At 39.8% G+C, this 24,162-nt stretch overlaps 1 protein-coding gene across 2 annotated transcripts in view; it reads left to right on the forward strand.

The window, feature by feature from the left end:
* znf704 (zinc finger protein 704) overlaps window positions 1-7,280 on the forward strand; it is a 192,075-nt gene extending 184,795 nt beyond the window's left edge. For both annotated transcript variants that reach the window (XM_080194038.1, XM_080194039.1), the window contains 2 exons: window positions 869-966; window positions 1,607-7,280. In XM_080194038.1, coding sequence (XP_080050164.1) covers window positions 869-966; window positions 1,607-1,718 — 210 coding nt within the window. In that variant the 3' untranslated portion in view covers window positions 1,719-7,280. The remainder of the gene's footprint in view (window positions 1-868; window positions 967-1,606) is intronic.
* The last annotated feature ends 16,882 nt before the right edge of the window (window positions 7,281-24,162 follow it).

Consider the following 24,162-nt stretch of genomic DNA (forward strand, 5'->3'; position numbering starts at 1 on the left):
CTGCCTAGAGCACTGACTTCCCAGGGCTGCTGCTGGATGTCCACCTTCAGACCACCCAAATGTGTCCACCACCTACAGGAACCTGAAAGTTGATTGGAATATTCCAAAAGAGAAAATGCTGGAAAATCTCAGCAAGTTTGGAAGCATCTGTAAGGAGAGAAAAGAACTGATGTTTTTCTGGACTCAAGCTCTTTTCTCTCCTTGCAGATGCTGCCAGACTTGCTGAGATTTTCCAGCATTTTCTCATTCGGTTTCAGATTCCAGCATCCGCAGTAATTTGCTTTTATCCTGGAATATTCCAGTTGGCTTCTTAATGAGCCTGATCAGATACCAGCTGTATGCAGGCAGGTAACACTGCTGGTCCCAATTTTGCTGCTGAAAAAATGGCCTGGAAGTGGGAATGATGCTGGGGAAAGGACTTCTGCCCCCTAGCCCCCACCCCCCACTCCAATCTCAGCACTACCAGGAATCAAAAATCCAGCCCATGGAGTTTAACTGCAGAATTCTGGCTCGATCACTGACATAACTGATTTAGTTTGCACAGTGACTCAACCAAAGGCAGTGTTTGCTCTTATTTCTCAAACAGAAAAAGGAACAAGTTCTTGTTTGGTTCACCATTTCTTTTAAGGTTGAAAATTCACTTGACAAACATGGAACTGGAAGAAAATATTTCCAACGTTTTTTTAGAAAAAGATTTTGAAGTTCTTAGCATCCTTTCAGATTAAATGGCAGTAAGCAAACAATGTAAATGTTATTTTGCAGGATCCCTGTCCAACAGAAAGTAGGATTGCTAATTAGGGGTGTTTGTTGGACACGTCCTGATAGAGTTGTATGCTAGTAGGACTGATTTACATTTTGTGTGTGCTAGGTTTCACCAACCCATAGCCAACCAGTGGGTATTGGAGAGCAACGCCAGCAGCCCCTCACTTCACTTTCCTCTCCACCCAGACCTGTGGTCGGAACCAGGTACAGTACTCATTTCTCACTAACAGTTATACAGTTAACATTTTCCCATTTCAAATCCAGTCTTTAAAGGCTCAGGACCTACTCTTTAACAATGGTTGAGATTTAACGCATAACAATATTTATCCTTGACAAGCATACGGTCAACACAATTAAAATTGTGGCCCTTTTCAGGATATTAAACGTTTTTAATAAGGATCATTTTTTGTTAAATTGTGAAAGCTATTACTATTGGTTTTCTGTTTGTTAATGTTATTAATTTATATAGTGCCTCATGACATCAAAATACCTCAGAACTTTACCTGATGTATTACATTTTGGTGCGCAGTGCTTGACATTATGGAAGAACATGTTCATTCAAAACTTCTCCAATTAAGTGTGGCAGATAATAAACAATGAGATTAAATTCTTTGTTTTGTCAATAAACAATATACTATTTCACTGCGGTAATCAAAAATCCGTACATTAAATTGCAGAACATGAAGTTTTGAAAGGTGTGATTTTTTTTTTGAGTGGAACTTGAAAAGCCAGTCACCAATTACCATCACAGTCATTCATTTTCATGTTTTTCCTTCGAAGAGGAATATGAAAGTGGTCATACTTAGTGCAGCAAAACATCCAATGTTGATTTGTTTTCTCACAGAAAAACCCGTGGAGAAGGAAAGAAGTGCCGGAAAGTGTATGGTATGGAAAACCGAGACATGTGGTGTACTGCCTGTCGCTGGAAGAAAGCTTGCCAGAGGTTTATTGATTAGAGGCGAGTTGTAAAGGGCCTTTAAGAAGATTCTTTGGGCAGCTACTATGTACAGTTTTGAAGCACTTAACTTTTTTCTAAATAAATTTGTAACTGTAGCAACACTTATTTCCAACAAGATGCACTTAAAAGAAGCCTAAATGGAACTGAACAGCAAACCGATTGTTTAGATATCGGTGATGAAAGATGTATTACATTGAAATCCCTTTCTGTGAGCAGCTGGAGTAGAGTGATGAAGAAATTCTGAAGCAAATAATTTTGCATTGTTTTGAAACATCATCTGACAGGGAAAAGAAGAATATTGTGTTACAATTTTATACTTTAGTCATGGAGGTTTCCCTAATATCAAATCTGATGCCTGCAAACTCCGTGTCGACATAAGGAACTCTGAATGAAACATTTGTGGTTTATCTTTTTGGTGTGACTTAAATATTCTTCTGAGCAGTATACGCTATTTTTACTAATCATTTGCATTTAACTACAGCAAAATCATTACATGGAATACTGCATACCACTGAAGATATTACAATATGTGTCTTATTTTCTTGAAGGTTGAGGGAGTTGGAAGATCAGGGTCACATGAAAAGAGAGTGAAATTGTTTCTTTCCAGATCTGTGATTAACTTTCACAAAAGCAGAATTGATTGTGTTACAACATTAAGAAGACACCATGAAACACCAGCCATACTCAACAAGAATCTTTTGTTTCTGTTAAAAAAAACAGTAATGAACAGCTACGTAGTTTTGCATTAAAAACTAGTGGACTCCTTAGGGATGTGCATTGAACTGGATCAATGAACAAGGACAGTAGAATTGAATTGATGCTAGTTTTGCTTAACATTAACACTGGGATACATTAAGGGCAGCAGTTTCTGTTTTTCAAATTGTCATTTTGGCTGCAGTTCCCTACTACCTTGTAAATTTTCTCCCAAAGTGAAAAGAACTGTTATTCAAAAAAAAACAGTCTTGGTGATCTGATGCTAGAAATGCTGTGTTGCTCAGCTAACAGGCATTGCACTTAACGCTGGGTGAGTAAAAGGGTTAAATGTTCACCATCAACACCTAGGCAGTATATTGACAGAGTGGATTGTCAACCCATTTGTAGAACATGCCTGTAATTAATAGGGTGGAAATCTGGTAGATTCTGCAATGCATGATTGACCTGCTCCATTAGGTTACTGCCCAGGTGAAAATTACCCCGAAAGTGTCAGTAATTCCCTGGGACAATAAGGCTGAACAGAAAAATTACGCCGTCCACTAATATCACAGTAATTGTGTTAAAAAGTGTTCAGTTTCCATTCAAACCAAATAGTTTAATATTAACCTCAGATCAACTGAAAGCAGGCTCTGATCTGTGGGAAGTTGAACTTGATATAATCCACTTTTCATTGTGTCCAGCTGAATAAAGCTGTCATTGCATGCAATTCCTTGTAGTTTAACAGGTTTCTTTATAAACTGGGTTAACATCATGAACAGAATTCCCCAAATTGATCAGAATAGATACAAAAGAAACTTTTCAAGCAGTTTTTGAAAGATGAAGATATCTGCAAATGGCTTTAAAATTCAGTGATGATAATCTAAACGTAATGTCCATTTCTCAAAATATTAACTATAACCATGCTTTAAAATAAATTCTCTGTCAAGAACAGTCAAAAGACCATTTAGGAGTCACAGCTGGCTAACCAATGAAACCATCTCAGTTCTATAAAACAGCATTTACTGTGACAAATTAAAATTTGAATCCAAAATTATAAAATGTTAAGGAAGGTTCTGTTCACCTTTTATTAACTGGATTGCATTTAAATTTTCTCATCCATGTACCTCCAGTAAAGGTGCAGAGAAGACCAAGAATGATTATTCACAAACCCAGGTCATTGTATTCTGCATACAAGACAAAGGAGGCCAGATTTTTCTCCCAGCAGGAAAACATTTGCAGAAAGGATGTTGAGAAGAAAGTTGAAACCTGAAAAGGTAATTGAACTTATCTCTGTCAGGATCTTCATTTGATTGGCCTTGACTGTTGTTCTTTAATGAATCAGCAAATTGTCTGTCATCTGTATGATTGCTACACTTTGGTCATACTTATTGGGGTCATTTCATTTTCGGCCACGTTTAAAAAAAAATCTGGCACTGGTAGATCAGCTGCCTCATCCCCCTCAATTTAATGCAATTAAAATCAAGAACGCAGATGCATTGGTGTTCATGAACACCATTGCATCATGCCAGGTGTTGGTTGCCCATAACAATTTCTAATTGAGTTTCTCCCCTTTGTCACAAATTACTACCCAAGTTGACTTACTGTCCTATAAGTTTATTTTTTTCAATAATTCTCATACTAGCTTGGAAAAACTATTCTAACCATACAGCATACATTATCAACTCTGAAGCACGAATAAGACTAACCTAAAAGCAGATTTTTTTGTTTAGTTCTACTCAGAATTTCCTGCACTGCAGAAGAAAGCCATTTGGCCCATCGGGTCTACATCAACTGCCCGATAGAGAATCTTACCCAGACCCTATCCCTGTAGCCCCACATATTTACCCCATTAATCTCCCTAACCTATACATCTTGGGACACTAAGGGGCAATTTAATATAGTTAACCCACTTAACCTGCACATCTTTGGAGCGTGGGAGGAAACCCACACAGTCGCCCAAGGCCGGAATCGAACCTGGATCCCTGGCACTGTGAGGCAGCAGTGCTAACCACTGTGCCACTGTGATGGTTCTCTCAATCATTTTATTCCTAAACATTTTAGACCTCATACTCATGAGGGTTCTGAACTTTGATCATTTTTAGAGATCTTGTTAAACCTGTATTTTCCATTTCATTCATGATACTGAAGCTTCACGATTTGTTCTTTGTATTAATAAGTCTTAATTTATTTTTCTAAGTTTTGTTGCTAGCACTGATTCATTTGCTGATTTTTTTTTTTACACCTACAGTTCTCAAATGTTTTATTTCCTTTCTGTCCAGATATGTATGTCTTTCTCCCCAGTTAATGCTCTTCCACTTTCACTCCTCTCTAATTTTTTTCTCAAGTACATTTATCATACTTTGCCCATTTTTCTATCGTAAACTTGCCTGTTTAAAAATAGTTCAACTACTTATCTAAAACTTGATCCAGTTTTTAATTCAAACACAAATTTAATATATCCTGCTCAGCTTTGGTCGAGTCCCTACAGTACAAAAAGAGGCTATTTGGCCCATCGAGCCTGCACCATAACCCCACATATTTACCCAACTAATCCCCTGACACTATGGAGCAATTTAGCATGGCCAATCCACCTTACCTGCACATCTCTGGACTGTGGGGAAAAAACCGGAGCCACCGGAGGAAACCCACACACGGAGAATGTGCAAACTCCACAGACAGTCTCCTAAGGCCGGAATTGAACCCCAGCCCCGGCACTGTGCAGTGCTAACGACTGTGCCACTGTACAATATTGCTTGTGCCACAATCATTTCTAATTTACCTGATTATAAGCATTTAAAGTTGTGAAGGGGATAGATAGAATATCGATTTTATGGTTCAGAGAATGGATAAGATCACAAGATCTTATCTAAAGATAAGATTTTGAATCTGCTTTGCCATAATCAGTACAAAATGAAACCATCTCAGAAAAGATTATAGTGTCATGAATTAAAAGGCATTGGCCAGGAATTTTCTTACAGCTGCTTTGGCTCAATATGTCCTAAACCCCATCTACAAAGCAGTTCTAAGAAAACTCCCAACTTGGTTACATAGCTTCTGATTTATTCCTGTCATTGAAAGGTAATAATGTAGCTAATGTCTTGAGGTAGACGGGGATTCTTTTTCCGGTATTTAATTCCCTAGGCAGGAATATTTTTGAAGATTCTTTCCAACTTGGAAATTTATTAATTTCGCTTGTACAATCATAAAAGTTATTTCAAATTTCAGTGGGATCATAGAAATATTTGGAACATCAATTTTTGCTTGTAAGATCATTTTTCATTAACAAGATACAATAGTGACGGCTACATTTGTATCTTTAGAAGCAGTTTGAGCTTTGTGCAGTAGTTCCTGATACCCAGCAGCATAACTTAGCAGAAGACAAATGAAAATGTGAAGTGGTTTTGGAGCATGCACCATTATTAAGGTTTCTTGCCCTTCAACCACTGTGTTTCTGTCGAGAGTCGCATCCAATTTTTCAAAAAATAGAAGTTTATGGAATAATAAAAACGTACAGTTTGTTCAAGAAATATATTTTGTAAAAAAATAAAAATTATATATTACGAAATATGGATTTGGGGATAAGGCCCTTAAATTGTTGTTTGTGCATTATGGCATTGTTTGTAATTACGTGATGGAATCATACATTCTGAATATGCATGATACAGCCACCAGGGACAATTCTGGCAGCCTAGTTTGCACTGCTAAACCAAATGTGACAATATTTCTGAATGATGCACTTAAGGACATAAGAAAGTAGGTAGCACCTAAATTTATTAAACATTCTAGTGTTTGGTGAACATTTTTTTGAAAAAAACAAATGTCAGGATGTTTGCACATCCCTACTTTTTCCTTATAGAAATATATGTGTGTGTGTGTGTGTGTGTGTATATATGTATATATATATATAAAATACCTATTGTGAATGTATTGTGAACAGTCCTCATGTTTTCCCTTGTGGTTGCCCTAGGGGCATTTTTTCCCCAAATTACAGGAATGCTCTTATTCTCTTTTAAGCCAGTGGTGCTGCTCCTTTTTATCATGTTTAGTCACATTGTGCTATTGTACTGTGAGCTAGAAACCATCTGAAGTACAAGGTGCTACGTTCTCCAGGGTGTGAGAATCAACTCAAGCCATGTTTTTATCTTTCTTGTCTGACAGATGTGTTAGTAATTGTCTCCTAGCCAAAAATAAACATTTTTTACATTGTGCCGTCAATGCTATGTAACACAGAAACGGACCATTTAGTTCAAGTGGTCCATTCTGGTGTTTAACTCAACATAAACATCCTCCTAACTTACTTCTCACCTTATCATCATATCCTTCCGTTTCTTTCTCTCTCAAAAACAAATCTAGTTTCCTCTTAAGTGCATCTGTGCTTTTTGCTTCAGCTACTCCACCTCAAAGCACATTTCACACTCAAGCCAGCTTTTGAGATAATCATTTAGTTTTTGTTTTTTTTATATAACTTAAACAGTGAGACTTATGTTTGATATTTCCAAGTGTAAAATAGTGAACAATCTGGAGAAACACTGGTAATTCAGCAATAGTTAATATCACTAAGTGGGGAATTCAGCAGGCCAGGTAGCCCCTGGTGGAATCAGGGCTAAAATTGGAATCATACCAGGCATGACCCATCATGATTCACTCAGCCCACCAATTCTGGCTGTGGGTGGAAACCTAATTGATATTCATAAATAGATATTTAAATGCCATTAGCGGGTTTAAGGCAGGATGCTCTGGCTTCCACGTATCTTGCCACCACCACCAGCCCTCCCCCCACCCACCACCACCACACCACACCTCCCCCAACCAAAAGTGGGAAGTCCACCTGATGGGAGGATTGGGTGAATATCCTGACAAACATGGACTTGGCACCTTTGACTTCAGGGGGTGGGGGTGGGGGGGTGCAGGGTGGGGGTGGGGTGGAGGGTGGGGGGTGGGAGTGAGGTGTGGGGGTGGGGGGTGGGGGGGGGGAATAAGTGCTGTGCCCATGTGCCCCTCTGCCACTGCCAGGGAGAGTCCCCCTGGGGGTTGGGTTGGCTCAGGCTGGGGTATGGTCTTGACCTTGGCACTCTCCCCTGGGATGGGGCTCTTCTAGCCCTGGGAAAAGTGGAGATTATTCTTAGCACAGTGATCTCAAGCAGCTTTCAGTTCAAAATCTTCATTCTTGTCTGTTTACTGTTAAACTTTTGAGATGCTCTGGTCACTTTAATATCCATGCCTCATTGGCACCTGGACAGCTTCAAAATCACAACAGAACTCACTCCATTATGCAAAAGTGATTATCCTTGCTCTCTCTAAGAAGCCTCAGGTGTGAAAAGATCCCTGAGACTGACAGGAGATGTCAGTTTCAGTAGGAGGATTCCCTTTTGTAGCCTGAATGAGCAGCAGGTGCAACCTGGCCAGTTTGATCTGCTGTGATTGACAGCTGCACAGCAGATCAGAAAGCTCATTGTAGACATATTCCGGTAAGCCTCCTGGATCTCCTCCTTCCACTAGATCTGATCATTCAGCCCTATTCTTTTTAACATTGCATTTTGTCAGGACTCTGAGCCTTCCTAGAAAGTTCAAAAGCCTCCAGGGGCTTTGTTTGTTTCTCATTTCCTTCACAGTTTAATACATCTCAAATGCTTTCCAAACACCATGGTTAGAAAAGTAGTAGTAAATCCTTATGGCTAATGGGTAATTGACCCAACCTATCAACTGAAGGCTAGTTAAAGGTAACGGAACATGAAGTTGAATGAACACGTAGCTTTCGAGGCTTTTCTTCCTACAGAAAACTTTTCAGTTCATTCTTCCCTTTCAGGCTTACAGTAGAAGAAAAACATACGTCAGTAGAATTTCACACACAGTAGCACACTCCTACTATTAAATAACTCAAAATTACCATGTCCAACACAAAATAAATGAACTTTAACATTTGAACTGGTATGCTAAAGTTTACAGAAAGATTTCTATATATCATACATAAAGGATTAGTGTTTGGATTTGTACGTATTTTGAAATTATCTAGAAGTATTTGAATTGAACCCAACTGTGTTAAAATTCAAATTCTATTATTCTTGCCTTTGCACTGTGAAAGGATGTTTAATCCTGAAAAACAGCAAATTAATTTCAATATTTATCTGGGATGGAGATTTGCCAACTTGACTCACTGTGGGATTATTGTGCATCTGTTAGACAAGATTTCTAGTACCCTGGCTGAGAAGTGACTTAATGCATGTTGTCTGAAGAAATAACTATTTGCAAATACAAATATCATCAGGTGATTCCCTGGTGCTGATAAACACAAACTGCAGTTACCACAAGTAGCACAGGCAAAATAGTTTTAAAAGGAAAAGTGACTATGTTAAATGTTATTCAAACTTTTGTACAAGTGTTTTTCAAGTTAATGGGTTTTGTTTTGTACCAAAGGACATTGTCATTGCCAATATATAGACTAACATTACTAGCTAGTTTAAAAAAAACCTCAGGATTGCTGTTTTCACAGGTTTGTTAAATGGCAGAGAATGTTAGGCAGAAATGTTTTCAAGCCATAACTAATGTTCTTATGTTTGGAATAGTAAGACTTATCTCAGGAGAACAGGCGCAGTATCATTGTCTGTTATTTTAAGAGGTTTAAATGCGCTACAACTGCACATCACAATTTACAGTGAATAGATCCGTCAACAATTTGAAATCTTTAAGCATCTTCACATGAAACTGCAAAAACATTGGAAACATAAAAAGGCACTTTGGTTCAACAAGGCTGCTATCATTTTCATTAACCTCGGTTTCACCCTCTCGCCTTCGATGAAATTCCTTCGTCACCCCATTTAAATAATTTGCTTTTGAGGAATTACTTTATGATTTATTTCATATGTTGATTTTTCTTTGTGAGAGTTTTTTTTTAAATTCTGTCCCTTTGTGTTTGAATCCTTTACCAATTGAAGCATCCTTTGTGACCAATGGCAAGACCAAAGGTGTAACAGGAATGTGCAGTTGTTGCATGTGCAAAAATCCCTCTTTTAAAATGGTTGATTGAATGTAAAAAAACTGTAAGCTATGCATCTCGTAATGTTGTCTGTGATGCTGCAGTCTGATTATACAAATGATAAGTAAAACATTCCTCTGTACAAATCTGCCTGATTGCCAAACATACTAATAACTATATATTATCTGTTTAAGGTGCAAACTTTATCAGGTTTTAAACACTACTCTTTAACTGCGGTGTTCTTTCTTTGGAAAAAAAATGAATGGAAATGCAGTTTTATTATAAGGAACAGCTATTAGATAAATGTTGCTATTGAACAATCAGTGGTGTGGTTAACCTGAGACTTGTGGCTGCATTTTCTTTTTCTCAACAAAGGAAGTCTGCAGCTTTAACTAATTTGGCAACTCATTTTGAATAGATAATTTTCAAGTCCAAGCTATTTGCTTTCTTTAACATAAGGTATAAACCTGACAACAGTGTGGCAATTTTCCTTTCTCAATGAAACAAAACCACTGAGCATTTTAAAAATTATGATAGATATCACAGAATCGTACAGAGCTGAATGGCCTCCTCTGCACACCGAGTCTACACTGCCACAATCCCACCCAGGCCCTAGCCTCATAACACCATGTATTTACCCTAACTAATCCCCCTGACATTAAAGGGGCAATTTAGCAGGGCCAATCCACCTAACCTGCACATCTTTGGACTGAATCCCCCAAATCAAGGAGGGGAATGGTCTCATAGTTGTGGCCACCAGTTATTTTGTTGTAGCAAATAACTCCTCAGCACTAAGACTCTCAAGCCTTTGCTTCCCAAAAATGCAGTGACAGTGCCCACCTACTGTCTCCTGTGGCTCAGTAGACTAGGTCAATAATTTGCCTTCAAGGTCATGGACTTTAACCTTAACCAATAATCTTTTATAAGGTACTGCCTACTGGAGTCTAAACAAATAACATCCATAGGTACTTCCTACCCACAATCTTAGGCACCATCAAGTTCATCAGTCCTGACCTCCCCTTTACAAAATTGTACTGCTTCTTTGAGCAGCTAAAAATGTTTCAGGTGCTCAGTCACTCTGTCCATATAGACTCCCTGCTAGTCTCTGACAACAGATGTTACATTAACTGGTTACTAACTTCCTAGTTTTCCTTTGACCAAAACGGTGTGATAATGTACAATTTTCCAATTGGAACACTTGCCAAATCAAGAGAAATTTGGCAGATTATAGTTAGTGCATTTATAATGTCCTCATCAACTTATTTTAAAATCCTAAAATGGAAATCATTTGGCCTGGGGGGATTTGTCATTCCTTTGTGCCATTGTTTTCTTCATTACTGTTACTTTATTCCAACATCAAATATTGTGCTGAACCATGCAGGCCAGGAAGATTCCAAAGGCAATCATGGGCCACTATTAACTGAGCCACAAGCGTGATGAAGTCATAATTGGTTTCAGCGCACATGAGCAATGGAAAAAAGACAATGGCCACAGTCCTTAGTTTTGAGCACTCTCATGTGAGATTCTCATATCCTGGCACATCCCTTGAATAAAATGATTATGCAATTGTTATGGATTGGTTATCCTCAATGCCAGTGAAATGGTTCACCTTCATATCCAAATTAAGTCTTTAGATTGTTAAATAAAAAGTCATTGTGGCTCTAATCTGATGGCTGGTGGCCTTATACGCTACCTGGAAGACTCTTGGTGGCAGCAACATGCAGCTGTCCAGAAGATTCCTTCTTCATCTGTTATTTCTTTCTCTCAAGTGCTCTCATTAATCACATTTTTGCCCTGAATGTAACTTAACTGAAAGGAAATAGGAGCTAACTGCAGACTGATCTCTGGTACCCATCTTAATCGTAGCCACAAGAATTCTACTTTCTAAATTGTTTTCATTCTATTTGAGAAACCGACCACTAGCAGAATAAACGTGCAGCTGATATATTAATTGTCAATTTCATTATTTATACACAATAGTAAAGTATTTTAAAAAGAACCTTGCAAAAAAAAACATTGATAAAGGTTTCACCTTAACATTAGCATTCCGAGACTGAAGATAGCAATTCCTGTTCTTCACTGACTATGAAGTTAGAAACTCACAAATTTCTAAGTGATATTCATGTTGACTGTTAAATGATTGGGGGGAAATTTCTGTACTACTTATTAACAGACTGTACATATTAAATGCTTCAACTGTTTGATGTGATGCTTGGTTTTACCATTGTCAGTTTCCATGTATTATGGAGACGATTAAACCGCTGTGCTGCCAGTGTCTGTGTCAGACTAACTGTACATTCCAGTGGGATTTTAGGGCTCATCTGGCCTGGTTCAGCAATGCTGTCCAGGCCAGTATTTTTTTGGGGTATGGAAAGGATTGTGCATTTTTCATTCCTGAAAGAGTTAATCAGGCTACTGACACATATGAACCTCTTCATACGGCAGTTAATAACTCTAACTGAAGATTGACTGGAGCTGGAAAACTGGCAATTCAGGTATTATACGCAACAGACACAAACATTTAGATTTCCTAATTGGGTAACTTTTTGCCTAATAAGGTTAATTAGCTATTTTGGTCACTGTGATTTCTGGAATTTGATAGATTTGCAGTTGCCATTGTCTAAACTTTTATACTTCAGACCTAAATACTAATGTTCCTTGGTTCATGTTAGGTATTTTAAAAGATAGATATCAAAGTATTTATCTTTGAAGAGCCTAACTATTCCAGTGCCAGGAATAAATAATTGGATGCACTGGTTAATCACAAATATGACCATTGCGTGTTTGTAAATATGTATTATGTAATAAAAAATCTCAATACGCAATCACTGTTTCACAAGAATCTTTTTATGAAAATGTTTAATGAAGTATTCATTGACATTTTCCTCCTCTGCTATATACTGGCATTGCACTGAGTAGTCTTAAAGATGCATGTGTAAGATTATTTAAACTTTTGTTTACATACATTGTAGCATTATAAATTATAGCAAACCACGTTGTCATATTACCAGTTTGTTGTGACTTGGATTTTTTTTTTAATCAATATCTTTCTGACCTGTTTTCAGTTTAAAACCACTAAAAATTCAGCCAGTTTGGAGGTTTAATTATCTCCCTTATAAAGAGGGTCAATGCAGGGGGAAAGATTACATGCCAATAGGAGTATGAGTGCAGTGGCTAAGGGGAAGTGGATGACAATGAAGGAGAAAGTAATGAGGGAAAAGGAGGGGGGAAGAAATGAAAAGAGGGAAGACGGAGAAACTGAATGACAGCAAAATCCCAGAATGAAATCTTGGCTCTAAAGACCATAATGTCTACAATTTTTCATCAATTGTGGAGGAACAGAGTCACAGGACCACTAATTTAGTATAACAAGAAGAAGAAAGCATTAGAACATAAGAAATAGGAGCAGGAGTAGGCCATCTAGCCCTTCGAGCCTGCCCCGCCATTCAATAAGATCATGGCTGATCTGTCGTGGCTCAGTTCCACTTTCCCGCCCTCTCCCCATAACCCTTAATCCCCTCTCTTATCAAGAACCCATCAACCCGCTTCTTAAAAATATTTAGTGAGGCAGCCTCCACCACTTCAACGGGTTCAGTGAACATGGAAAAATTAGATTATAATACAATACGTGTTTACTCCCTCCTCATCTTAACAAATACACCCAGGTTTTAAGATTAATATGGATTACAAAGTTCCTTTGAATCTACAGTGGTATAATTAACGCACACTTGATGGCTGTGGTCAAACATGCACTTCGCTCTAACCAAAAGTTAGTGTTTGTGGATTTATCCTCAGAGTTCTCCCAGATGATTGTCATGAGAGTTTCTAAATTCCATTCCCACAGAAATCTCTCATAGTAATATTTGCATTCCAAACTCTATGGACCTGATTTCACCATCTTGATTCTAAGTGCTGAATCTGGGTGCAATTCAGATCCAACTTGGAAAACTGCTCTCAGGCGTCCCTAGACGCACTCAGCTGAAAAAAAAATCACGGATCTGAGTTGCGGTGTGGGCGGGGCTTATCACGCTCGAAACACTGCAGCACTGATCGGAGCTTTGAACGGCGCATAAGCAGTGAAAAAAAAAATTGAAAAACACGCTCCTGTCACATCATTCCCACTCTGCAGACAGCAGATAAAGCAGCTTGGGAGCAATGGCCCCCACAGATAATCACCCACCCCCACAACATCACTATCCCCCTTATCCACCCACCTCCCCCCCATCCCTCGCTACCCAGACTGATCACGATCCTGTTCTCTGCCCCCCCCCCCCCCAAAAGAGCGCAGTCTGGCCTCCCTCCTCATCAACCTCCTTCTTTGTCGTCCTTCTCTTCCCCCCCCCCCCCCCCCACCAATGAATAATAGGGCCTCCTTCCCCCCCCCCAGAGAATGATCAGGCCTCCCTCCCTCCCCACAACTAAAAAGCGACCCTCATCCTCCCACCCCCACCCCCCAGCAGAGAGTGATCGAGCCTCCCTCCTCCTCCCTTCCCACCCCACCTCCCCCCAACCAGAGATATATTTGACCTGCCTCCTCTTCCCCTCCCCCCCCCACAAGAGAATGATCTGGCCTGCCTCCTTCCGTCCCCCGCCAATCTGAGTCAGAGCCATTGAAAGCTCTGAACTTACCTCTTCTGAAGCTGGAGTGCCTGAAACAGACTTTGCCAAGCATGTCTGTTTCATGCTGAATCTGGACGAGCGAATGCGATGGTAAAGGGGGAAATGCTGGGAAAGTTGGGCGTCCAGCTCATTAATTCAACTGAAATACATTTAAATCACCATTGTGCCTGTTTTGGGTACAGTTTGGATTGTGGCCATTTTTGGGCATTGGTAAAGTGGGCATCTGCGCGGACACGAGCGTGGATTGTGCTAATCGCTTCACGCCTGACTTTAACCAAATTTTTGCGCCCAATGGTAAAAATCAGGCCTCATCTTTTCCGAAGGACTCCTTTGAACAGATCTTTGGCTCCACTTCTACCAATGAATCTACTGCAGCTTTTAAACCAACCTCTTTAGGATTTCTTTGTCTTGACTGATATCCAGCCATTGATTGCTCCACAATTATTTTTATCAATGCCTCACAAACTGATATCACAAACCTTAGAACCATTTCCTTGGGAACACATCAGAGAGGAAGAGACTGGTGAGAGGAGAGCTTGTGAGTAAGTTATTGTGTTTTTTTTAAACTAACGTCTCTAGCTTTTTTTCTTAATTTTAACCGGATACAGGAAGTGGTCATAGGGAGGCCTGGGAAGTAGTTTTTATTCCAATTTATGGGGGTCCAAAGGGGAAAGTTTAAACTGATTCAGAGGGGGGATGGGAACCTGAACTGTAGCTCCAGTGCACAGGAGCATGAGAATAGGGAGGTCATGGATAAGGTTTCTAGGTCACAACAGTGTATTGGCAGGCGGGAGGGTGGTTGAAGTGCGTATACTTTAATGCGAGGAGCATATGTAATAAGGGGGATGAACTTGCAGCCTGGATTGGTGCCTGGGACTTCGATGTGGCCATTTCAGAGACATGGATAGAGCAGGGACAGGAATGGTTGTTGCAGGTTCCAGGGTTCAGATGTTTCAGTCAGAGCAGAGAAGGTGGTAGAAGAGGGGGAGGCATGGCATTGTTAGTCAAGGACAGTATTACGGTGGCAGAAAGGATGTTTGATGTGGACCTGTCTATTGAGGTAGTATGGGCTGAGATTAGAAACAGGAAAGGAGAGATCATACTGCTGGAAGTTTTTTTTTAAATAGGCCTCCAAAAAGTTCCAGAGATGCAGAGGAAAGGATTGCAAAGATGATCCTGGATAGGTGTGAAAGTAACAGGGTAGTTGTTATGGGGGACTTTAACTTTACAAATATTGATTGGAAAAGTTATAGTTCAAGCACGTTAGAGGGGTCAGTTTTTGTCCAACGTGTGCAGGACGGTTTCATGACACAGTATGTAGATAGGCCAACAAGACGTGAGGCTACATTGGATTTGGTACTGGGTAATGAACCAGACCAGGTGTTAGACTTGAAGGTAGGTGAGCACTTTGGTGATAGTGATCACAATTCGGTTACGTTTACCTTAGTGATGGAAAGGGATAGGCATATACCAAAGGGCAGAAGTTATAGTTGTGGGAAAGGTAATTATGAGGCTATTAGGCGAGATTTAGGATACATAGGGTGGAGTAGGAAATTGCAGGGGCTGGGAACATCTGAAATGTGGAGCTTATTCAAGGAGCAGCTACGGCGAGTCCTTGATAAATATGTACCTGTCAGGCAGGGAGGAAGTGGTCGAGCGAGGGAACCATGGTGTACTAAGGAAGTTGAATCTCTGGTGAAGAGGAAGAAGGAGGTTTATGTAAAGATGAGACGTGGAGGCTCAGTTAGGGCACTGGAGAGTTATAAATTAGCCAGGAAGGAGCTAAAGAGAGAGTTAAGAGCTAGAAGAGGACATGAGAAGACTTTGGCGGACAGGATCAAATGAAAATCCTAAAGCTTTCTACAGGTATGTCAAGAATAAAAGATTGGTTAGGGCAAGATTAGGGCCATTCAGAGACAGCAGTGGGAAGTTGTGCATGGAGCCTGAAGAGATAGGAGAGGCACTGAATGAGTATTTTTCGTCAGTATTCACGCAGGAAAAAGTCAGTGTAGTCGAGGAGAATACTGCAATACCAGGTAGTAGACTAGACAGGATTGAGGTACATAAGGAGGTGGTGTTGGCAATTCTTGAGTGTGTGAAAATAGATAAGTCCCCTGGGCCGGTTGGGATTTACCCTAGGATTCTCTGGGAGGCTAGGGAGGAGATTGCAGAGCCTTTGGCTTTGATCTTCATGTCGTCATTGGCTTCAGGTATAGTGCCAGAAGACTGGAGGATAGCAAATGTTGTCCCCTTGTTTAAGAAGGGAGTAGAGACCATCCTGGGAATTATAGACCAGTGAGCTTTACTTCTGTTGTGGGCAAAGTTTTGGAAAGAATTATAAGGGATAGGATTTATAATCATCTAGAGGGAAATAAATTGATTAAGGATAGTCAACACGGTTTTGTGAAGGGTAGGTCGTGCCTCACAAACCTTAGAGTTTTTTGAAAAGGTGACCAAAGAGGTGGATAAGGGTAAGGCAGTTGACATGGTGTATATGGATTTTAGCAAAGCGTTTGATAAGGCTCCCCATGGTAGGCTATTGCAGAAAACGCAGATGCATGGGATTGAGGGTGATTTAGCAGTTTGGATCAGGAATTGGCTAGCTGATAGAAGACAGAGAGTGGTGGTTGATGGGAAATATTCAACCTGGAGTTCAGTTACAAGTGGTGTACCTCAAGCATCTGTTTTGGGGCCACTGCTGTTTGTCATTTTTATAAATGACCTAGATGAGGGTGTAGAAGAATGGAGTAGTAAATTTGCTGACGACACCAAAGTTGGAGGAGTTGTAGACAGTGAGGATGGATGTTACAGTTTGCAGAGGGACAGAGATAAGCTGCAGAGCTGGGCCGAGAGGTGGCAGATGGAGTTTAATACGGAAAAGTGTGAGGTGATTCACTTTGGTAAGAATAACAGGAGTACAGAATATAGGGCTAGTGGAAGGACTCTCAGTAGTGTTGACGAGCAGAGAGATCTCGGGGTACATGTGCATAGCTCCCTGAAAGTTAGCACCCAGGTTGATAAGGTTGTTAAGAAGGCGTACGGTGTGTTAGCTTTTATTGGTAGAGGGATTGAATTTCAGAGCCGTGAGGTCATGTTACAGCTGTACAAAACTCCGGTGCGGCCGCACTTGGAGTATTGCGTACAGTTCTGGTTGCGCATTGTAAGAAAGATGTGGAGGCATTGGAAAGGGTGCAGAGGAGGTTTACCAGGATGTTGCCTGGTATGGTGGGAAGGTCTTATGAGGGACTTGAGGTTATTTTCATTGGAGAGAAGGTTAAGAGGTGACCTGATTGAGGCATACAAGATGATCAAAGGATTGGATAGGGTGGACAGTGAGAGCCTTTTACCTCGGATGGTGATGGCTAACACAAGGGGACATAGCTTTAAATTAAGGGGTGGTAATTATAGGACGGATGTCAGAGGTAGGTTCTTTACTCAGAGGATAGTAAGGTTGTGGAATGCCCTGCCTGCAGCAGTTGTGGACTTGCCAACTTTAAGGGCGTTCAAATGATCAGTGGATAGGCATATGGATAACATTGGAATGGTTTAGGTTAGAGGGTCATTAGATTGGTTCCACTGGTCGGGGCAACATCGAGGGCCGAAGGGCCTGTACTGCGCTGTAATGTTCTATGTTCATTTCAGGTATCTTTCTGACTTCTCACTAACCAATTCCTTTTCAGTTCTGTGACTTGAAATGAACACTGCACTGCTTTCAGTTTCTCTTTGTTCATTTAACTACAGGCTCTCTGGAAATTTCTCTAGTTTCCTTATGTAGCTGTCCTTTAGATTTCTTGCATTGGCTTTCATAACCATTAATCACTTCATTGTATGGCTTTTCTTCTAGCAAATCTGAGAGAGATGTTTCCCCTCTAGCTGCCTGTCACCAACTGCCCTGGCCTGCAACTAAAAACTAACAAAGAAAAGCTTTTTTAAAAAAGATCCTCTAGTTACTAAGCAACTATATTCATGCTGTAGCTCTCTCTAAGCACTATAAGATAAGAGAGGATTAAGGGTTATGGGGAGAGGGCGGGAATGTGGAACTGAGCCACGACAGATCAGCCATGATCTTATTGAATGGCTGGGCAGGCTCGAGGGGCTAGTTGGCCTACTCCTGCTCCTATTTCTTATGTTCTTATAACATCAAAGTTGAAACTTAACCAACTCTCACACACACACCTTTGTCCTGCATGAATCTAACTATAGGTTTTACTCTTCCAGGCGCAGAAATATTAACTTAAACCCACCTAAAACAATATCTTATTTCTAATGTTTAGTCAACCAAATATGAATCCCTTAAAACTACCTTAGAATTCTTAACACCTCCTTCTTTGAAAGATATAAATCTTCTTCATGAAGATTTGTGTACACTGGTGTTACATCCACTTTACACAAACTTTAACGTGATAACTATTGAACCACAAATCTTCTTATAATCATGCAAATGCAATTTTCTTAGTTCACAATTACACATCATTCTCTAATAATTACAATGATTTAACCAACACAAAGACTTGGGCCATAATCTTATTCACTCTGGCGAAATTTTCCCTTCAGACAGTAGGACTAGGGGGCACAGCCTCAAGATAAGGGGGAGGCGGTTTAGAACGGAGTTGAGGAGGAACTTCTTCACTCAAAGGGTGGTGAATCTCTGGAATTCTCTGCCCGTTGAAGTGGTGGAGGCTGCCTCGCTAAATATTTTTAAGAAGCGGGTTGATGGGTTCTTGATGAGAGGGGATTAAGGGTTATGGGGAGAGGGCGGGAAAGTGGAACTGAGCCACGACAGATCAGCCATGATCTTGTTGGGTGGCGGGGCAGGCTCGAAGGGCTAGATGGCCTACTCCTGCTCCTATTTCTTATGTTCCTGCTGGCTGGCTGCCAAATTCTCCAACCTTGCTGCAGCAGGCGAGTGGCGTGAACAGCAGGGAATATCACGCCAAATAACTAACAGCACCATCATAATCTACACATCGTAACATCATAATCAAGTCTTGTTTCCTTTTTTTCTGATTTCCATTTCTCAATTCTGAATTCACATGGTAATTTGCATTTTGATTTAGCACAGTCAAAATGTCATTTTTGTGACAAACATCTCATTTCTTCTCTTGTTAAAATTTCTTTCAGCTGTTTCAAGAATGTTGCTAAGATGCCTCTTAAGTTCATTCATATTTTTGCTTTATTTGTTCTTTGTGATCTTGTTGTTTCTCCCAGTCTCATTTCAAATGAGTTCTTTTCAATTCTGTTTGAGCAATATTGATTACTTCCTCTTTTTGAAGTTCCATAGTTCATTCAACTCTTAAACTTTTTTGCACAAGTTCTGATCTATCTCAGTCCAGTTCTCCAAATAGAGTTTCAATAGTCTTTGGCAAACTGTTTATTTGCCTTTTCGCCAACTGCTACATCTTGTGTTGCATCATCAACAAGTTTTTTTTTAAATTAGTTCTCTGTTCATTTAGTTAGAAAAATCACTATGTAATTTCAGTCTTTCTAGTTGACAATTCATAATTTCCAATTTTGCTAGTACTTAAGTAATTCTTTTATAAGGGCAGCACAGTGCCAACAATGATTAGCACTGCTGCCTCACAGCATCAGGGACCTGGGTTTGATTCCTGGCTCGGGTCACTGTCTGTGCGGAGATGTGCGTGATAGTGCATTGGCTATGCTAAATTCTCCCTTAGTGTACCCGAACAGGCACACAGCAAATGTAAATCTACTTGTGATTAATAAATAGTGTCCATTCCTGACTTTGATGCATAAGGAATATTACTTGGATCAGTTCTTTGCTTAACTGTATCAATATTCCACTAGAGTTTTTACACAGGAACTTTCGAATTGCGACATTTTATACCATCCATCTTCAAAATTTCTTCAATTTTACTTTGAAGTTCAAAAGTTCTTCCTACAACAAAGTTGTAATAGTTTTGCTTTTTAATTCTACATTCAACTAATTATTCTGATTTACCAGAACGTCCTCTTCATTTTCATTTGCCATGATATTTCACAAATACTTCTTTTGCTTCAATTTCACCAAGTTTAACTGAAGATCAGCCGTTGCTAACTTTGCTTTTTCAATTTTATCTTTTATAAGTTCAAATCTTCAAACATTCCACTTTTTTTGGTCGATACTCAATCGTTCTCGTAACTTTTTTTTCATTCAGAAGCTCTTCTTTCATATGTGAAAGTTGATTTTGTATGTTAATCCTTCAATTGTTTGTTATCAGCTATAAGGGTCTCTTTTTCCCCACAGTAGTTTCCAAACATTGGTTAAGATCATCATGATCATTGCCTGTTGCAATACTGTTGTCATCACATTACTGTCTCCACAAGCCAAATTGTTACCGAGGATGAAATCTATTCCTTCAGTGGGTAATTTAGGAATAATTTCCACCATAACAATTCCATTTACAAAATTGCTTCTTAACTTTGTTCAAAGAAATGGGTTCATCTTTTCCATTAATAACTCCTACCAATACTTATTCCCTCATAAAATTTACTAAAACCTCCTGGAATACAAATTGTATCATCAGCTAACATCAATGTTCGATCTGCTCCTGTATTTCTCAAAATTTTAATTTATTTACTCATTTTGTTGGGCAAGTAAGGGAAAACTTCTCCCTTTGAAAAAAAAATCCCATTAACGACCTTGAGTTTTATCTTCCTTTCTGATCGATTCTGAAAGAGCACATCTCACTTGCACCACCGCTATGGTTTTAACAGCTTTTTCTTTTGCAAATGCTTCCTTTCCTACTACTGTAACTGGTCTTCCACTTATTTTCAAGAAGATGTCTCACCACTATCTTTTCAAGGGCAATTGAGATTGGGCAACAAATGCTGGTTCACATTCCATGAATGAATTAATAGTTCTAGCATAGTTATCTTTCCCCTGGTGTAGGAGCACCTCCTGTAAGGATCATGCCCATATAATCAGTGTCAGGAATCCAGCCTGAGGAATATGCAACAGCTTCAGAAGGAGTGGAATTGCCTGTTACCTTAATAGATATAGAAGACATGCTTAAAAATATTATATAAAGTGGTTACATTGTAGTTTCATTTGAAGCAATTTTTAAAAGCAGCGTCTTGGCCTTTTGGCTAAGATGGAGATAAAACTCAAGATAGTTTGGCTAAGTTACCTGGAATACATCTTATCTTTTTAAATTCCTATTCAATCCAAACAAGTTCAATTCAGAGTCTCCAGAAGTGAGACATTCTTGATCCAAGCTGACAAGACAGGGCTCTCACCTCCTGTCTTGGTCTTGATCTACATGATCCAAGCTGATTGGAGTAGGTATTGCACTTCCTCCAAGGCTTAATCTCATTTGCATCTTAGCCAAAAGGCTGAGATGCTGCTTTTAAAAATTGCTTCAAATGAAGCTACAATGTAACTTAATGGCTTCAACCAAGTACAGCATGTCGATACTACACTTGATCGTAGCCAAAAGACCAAGCTGCTGAAAGAAACAAGGGTAGAAATAGCAGAGTTACTGGTTACAATCTTTCAGTCCTCATTAGATACAAGAGTAGACAAATTTATGAAATGGGCAGAATCATGGCAGCTGGAGTTCAATGCAGAGAGGTGTGAAGGGATGCACTTTGGGAGGACTAATAGAGAAAGATAGTATTTTGTAAATAGCATTATTTTGAAAGTGTTGATGAGCTGTTTGTATTACTTAATCTGATAAATAGGAGAACATAATACAAAAACAAAGAGATCTTGCCAGAACTTCACATATTTCTGATTTGGTCTCATCTAGAGTATTGCTCACAATTTTCGCAACCACACTTCAGGAAAGCTGTATAGGCTTCAGAAGGAGTTCAGAGGACAACGAACGGAATTTTTTTATTCATTCGTGCAATGTGGGTGTCACTGCTGGCCAGCATTTCTTGCCCATCCCTAGTTGCCCTTGTTCAGAGAGCAGTTGAGAGTCAACCACATTGCTGTAGTTCTGGACTCATGCAGGCTAGACCAGGTAAGGATGACAGATTTACTTCCCTGAAAGACATTAGTGAACCTGATGGGTTTTTCTGACAATCGACAATAGTTTCGTGGCCCATTGGTAGATTCTTAATTCCACATATTTTTTATTGAGTTCAAATGTCCACCATTTGCCGTGGCGGGATTCGAACCTGGGTTCCCAGAACATTAGCTGAATTTTGGGATTAATTGTCCATTGATAATACCACTAGACCATCACCTCCCCAGGGTGTTACCCAGGATAAGAGATTTTAGTTACTAGGAAGGGTTGGAAAAGTTAGGATTGTTTCCTTCAGAATAGAAAAAGTCAAGAGATGCATTGTGGAGGTTTGATATTGAGCGGATTTAATAGAGTAGATAAAGAAAAATTATTCCCTGTAGTGAATGGGTTACTAACTAAAAGTCATGATTCAAAATCGTTGCAAAAAAGTCAAGAGGGAGACGAAGAGAAATGTTTTCACTCAGAGTTGCTAGGATCTGTAACACTTTCCATATTCTCATTCATAGTGATTTTATTGTCAGATAGATTGTGTTATGGTTCAGATCAGAAACTCCAAAGTATGTTATAGAACCTGCCTGGATCATAAGTTCTGCACCTTTGAATTTGGCTAGGAAAAGCATAATATGTTTCACCTCAGATTTGATTCAAATGACCCACTTAGGGAGCTTTTATCAAACAAAGTGTATTTAGGAATATAGTTAACATGTATGGAAAGAAAATTAGCAATTAACTTTTGTCAATTACAAAGAAAACCAAAACCACAATAATGTATAATCCTTAACAAATATATCTAAGATGTTTCAATCAAACACAAAACCCATACGCAGGATCAACACAGCAAAAACTAATGCTCACGTGATATTGGAATTGAGTCCTTTGGTTGGAGAATTGTCAATCCTGACCTTTCAGCCTTGTAACCACTAGATACACCCAGAACAGCTTCCCAGAACACCCGGGAGACACTCTGGTCAAGAAACCAACAGCAGATTCTCTACTCCAGGAAAGCAAGAAGGCTTGCTTTCAACTAACCAGCAAGATTTCCAAAATCAGAGTGAGAAAGAGAGATACATCCCATCTGTATTCCCCAAGATCTATCCTCAGCCTCCCACCACCTCCCGCTCCCCACCCCTGTCACATTTTGCATCTATATGCTACACCTTGGCGACAACCAAAACCTCAGTGTTCATTTTTACTTGTAAAGTACACTGATGATATCTGACTGTATCTCACCACCACCTCTCTCAACTCTTCCACTGTGGCTGCTAAATAATCAGACCAATTATCCAACATCCAGTACTTGTTGAGCAGAAATTTCTTCCAGTGGAATATTGGGAAGACTATCTCTGCTATTAATTCTGATCCTTAGCTCCCGCATCCATTCCTCTATCTGGCAACTATCTGAGGTTAAAGCAGACTGTCCATATGGGCAACACAGTGCTTAGCACTGCTGCCTCACAGCAACAAGGACCCAGGCTCAATTCTGCATGGTCCTTGCACATTCTGCCTATATCTACATGGGTTTCCTCCATGTGGTCCAGCATCCTCCCACAGTCCAAAGGTGTACTAGGTTGATTGGCCATGATAAATTGCCCCTTAGTGTCAGGGGGAATAGCAAGGTAAATACATTACATGGATAGGGCCTGGGTGAGATTGTTGTTGGTGCAGGTTCAATGGGCTGAATGGCCTCCTTCTATAGTGATTCAATGATCTGTTTCATCACTAATGCTGTCTATTTTCATCTTGCTAAGGTTGTCTGACTTCACCACTGCCTCAGTTCATCATCTTCTGATACTCTGATATCATTTACAGATACTCTGGGCTCAATAGCCTCTTTTTGTGCTGTACATTTATATGGATTTCTGTAAGGAATAATGTCTCATTTATTTTAGCCTCCATAATTTAGAGCCTGCCCATATGGAACCTCTGGCAGGGTGTTGGGGTTAGAAGATGGGGGTTTATTGGGAGTTGGATACGTTGGCGGACAAGCAGGGGGAAGGTGGTGACGGTGGTGTTCAGGAGCAAGGCAACTTCTTTCTTTTTCTTTTCACATTTCTTTGTGCATGATGCAGGAAAATTGGTGTCATGTGGTTTGACAACATTGAGAAAGTGGTCTCGGTGCAATCAGACGGAAGAAGTGGAATGTTGGAGGAACAGAGATGTTGGAATGTGGGACTATTGGAGAAGTC

Source organism: Carcharhinus amblyrhynchos, chromosome 8, assembly GCF_965287045.1.
Source record: "Carcharhinus amblyrhynchos chromosome 8, sCarAmb.v2.hapA, whole genome shotgun sequence".
NCBI lineage: Eukaryota > Metazoa > Chordata > Chondrichthyes > Carcharhiniformes > Carcharhinidae > Carcharhinus > Carcharhinus amblyrhynchos.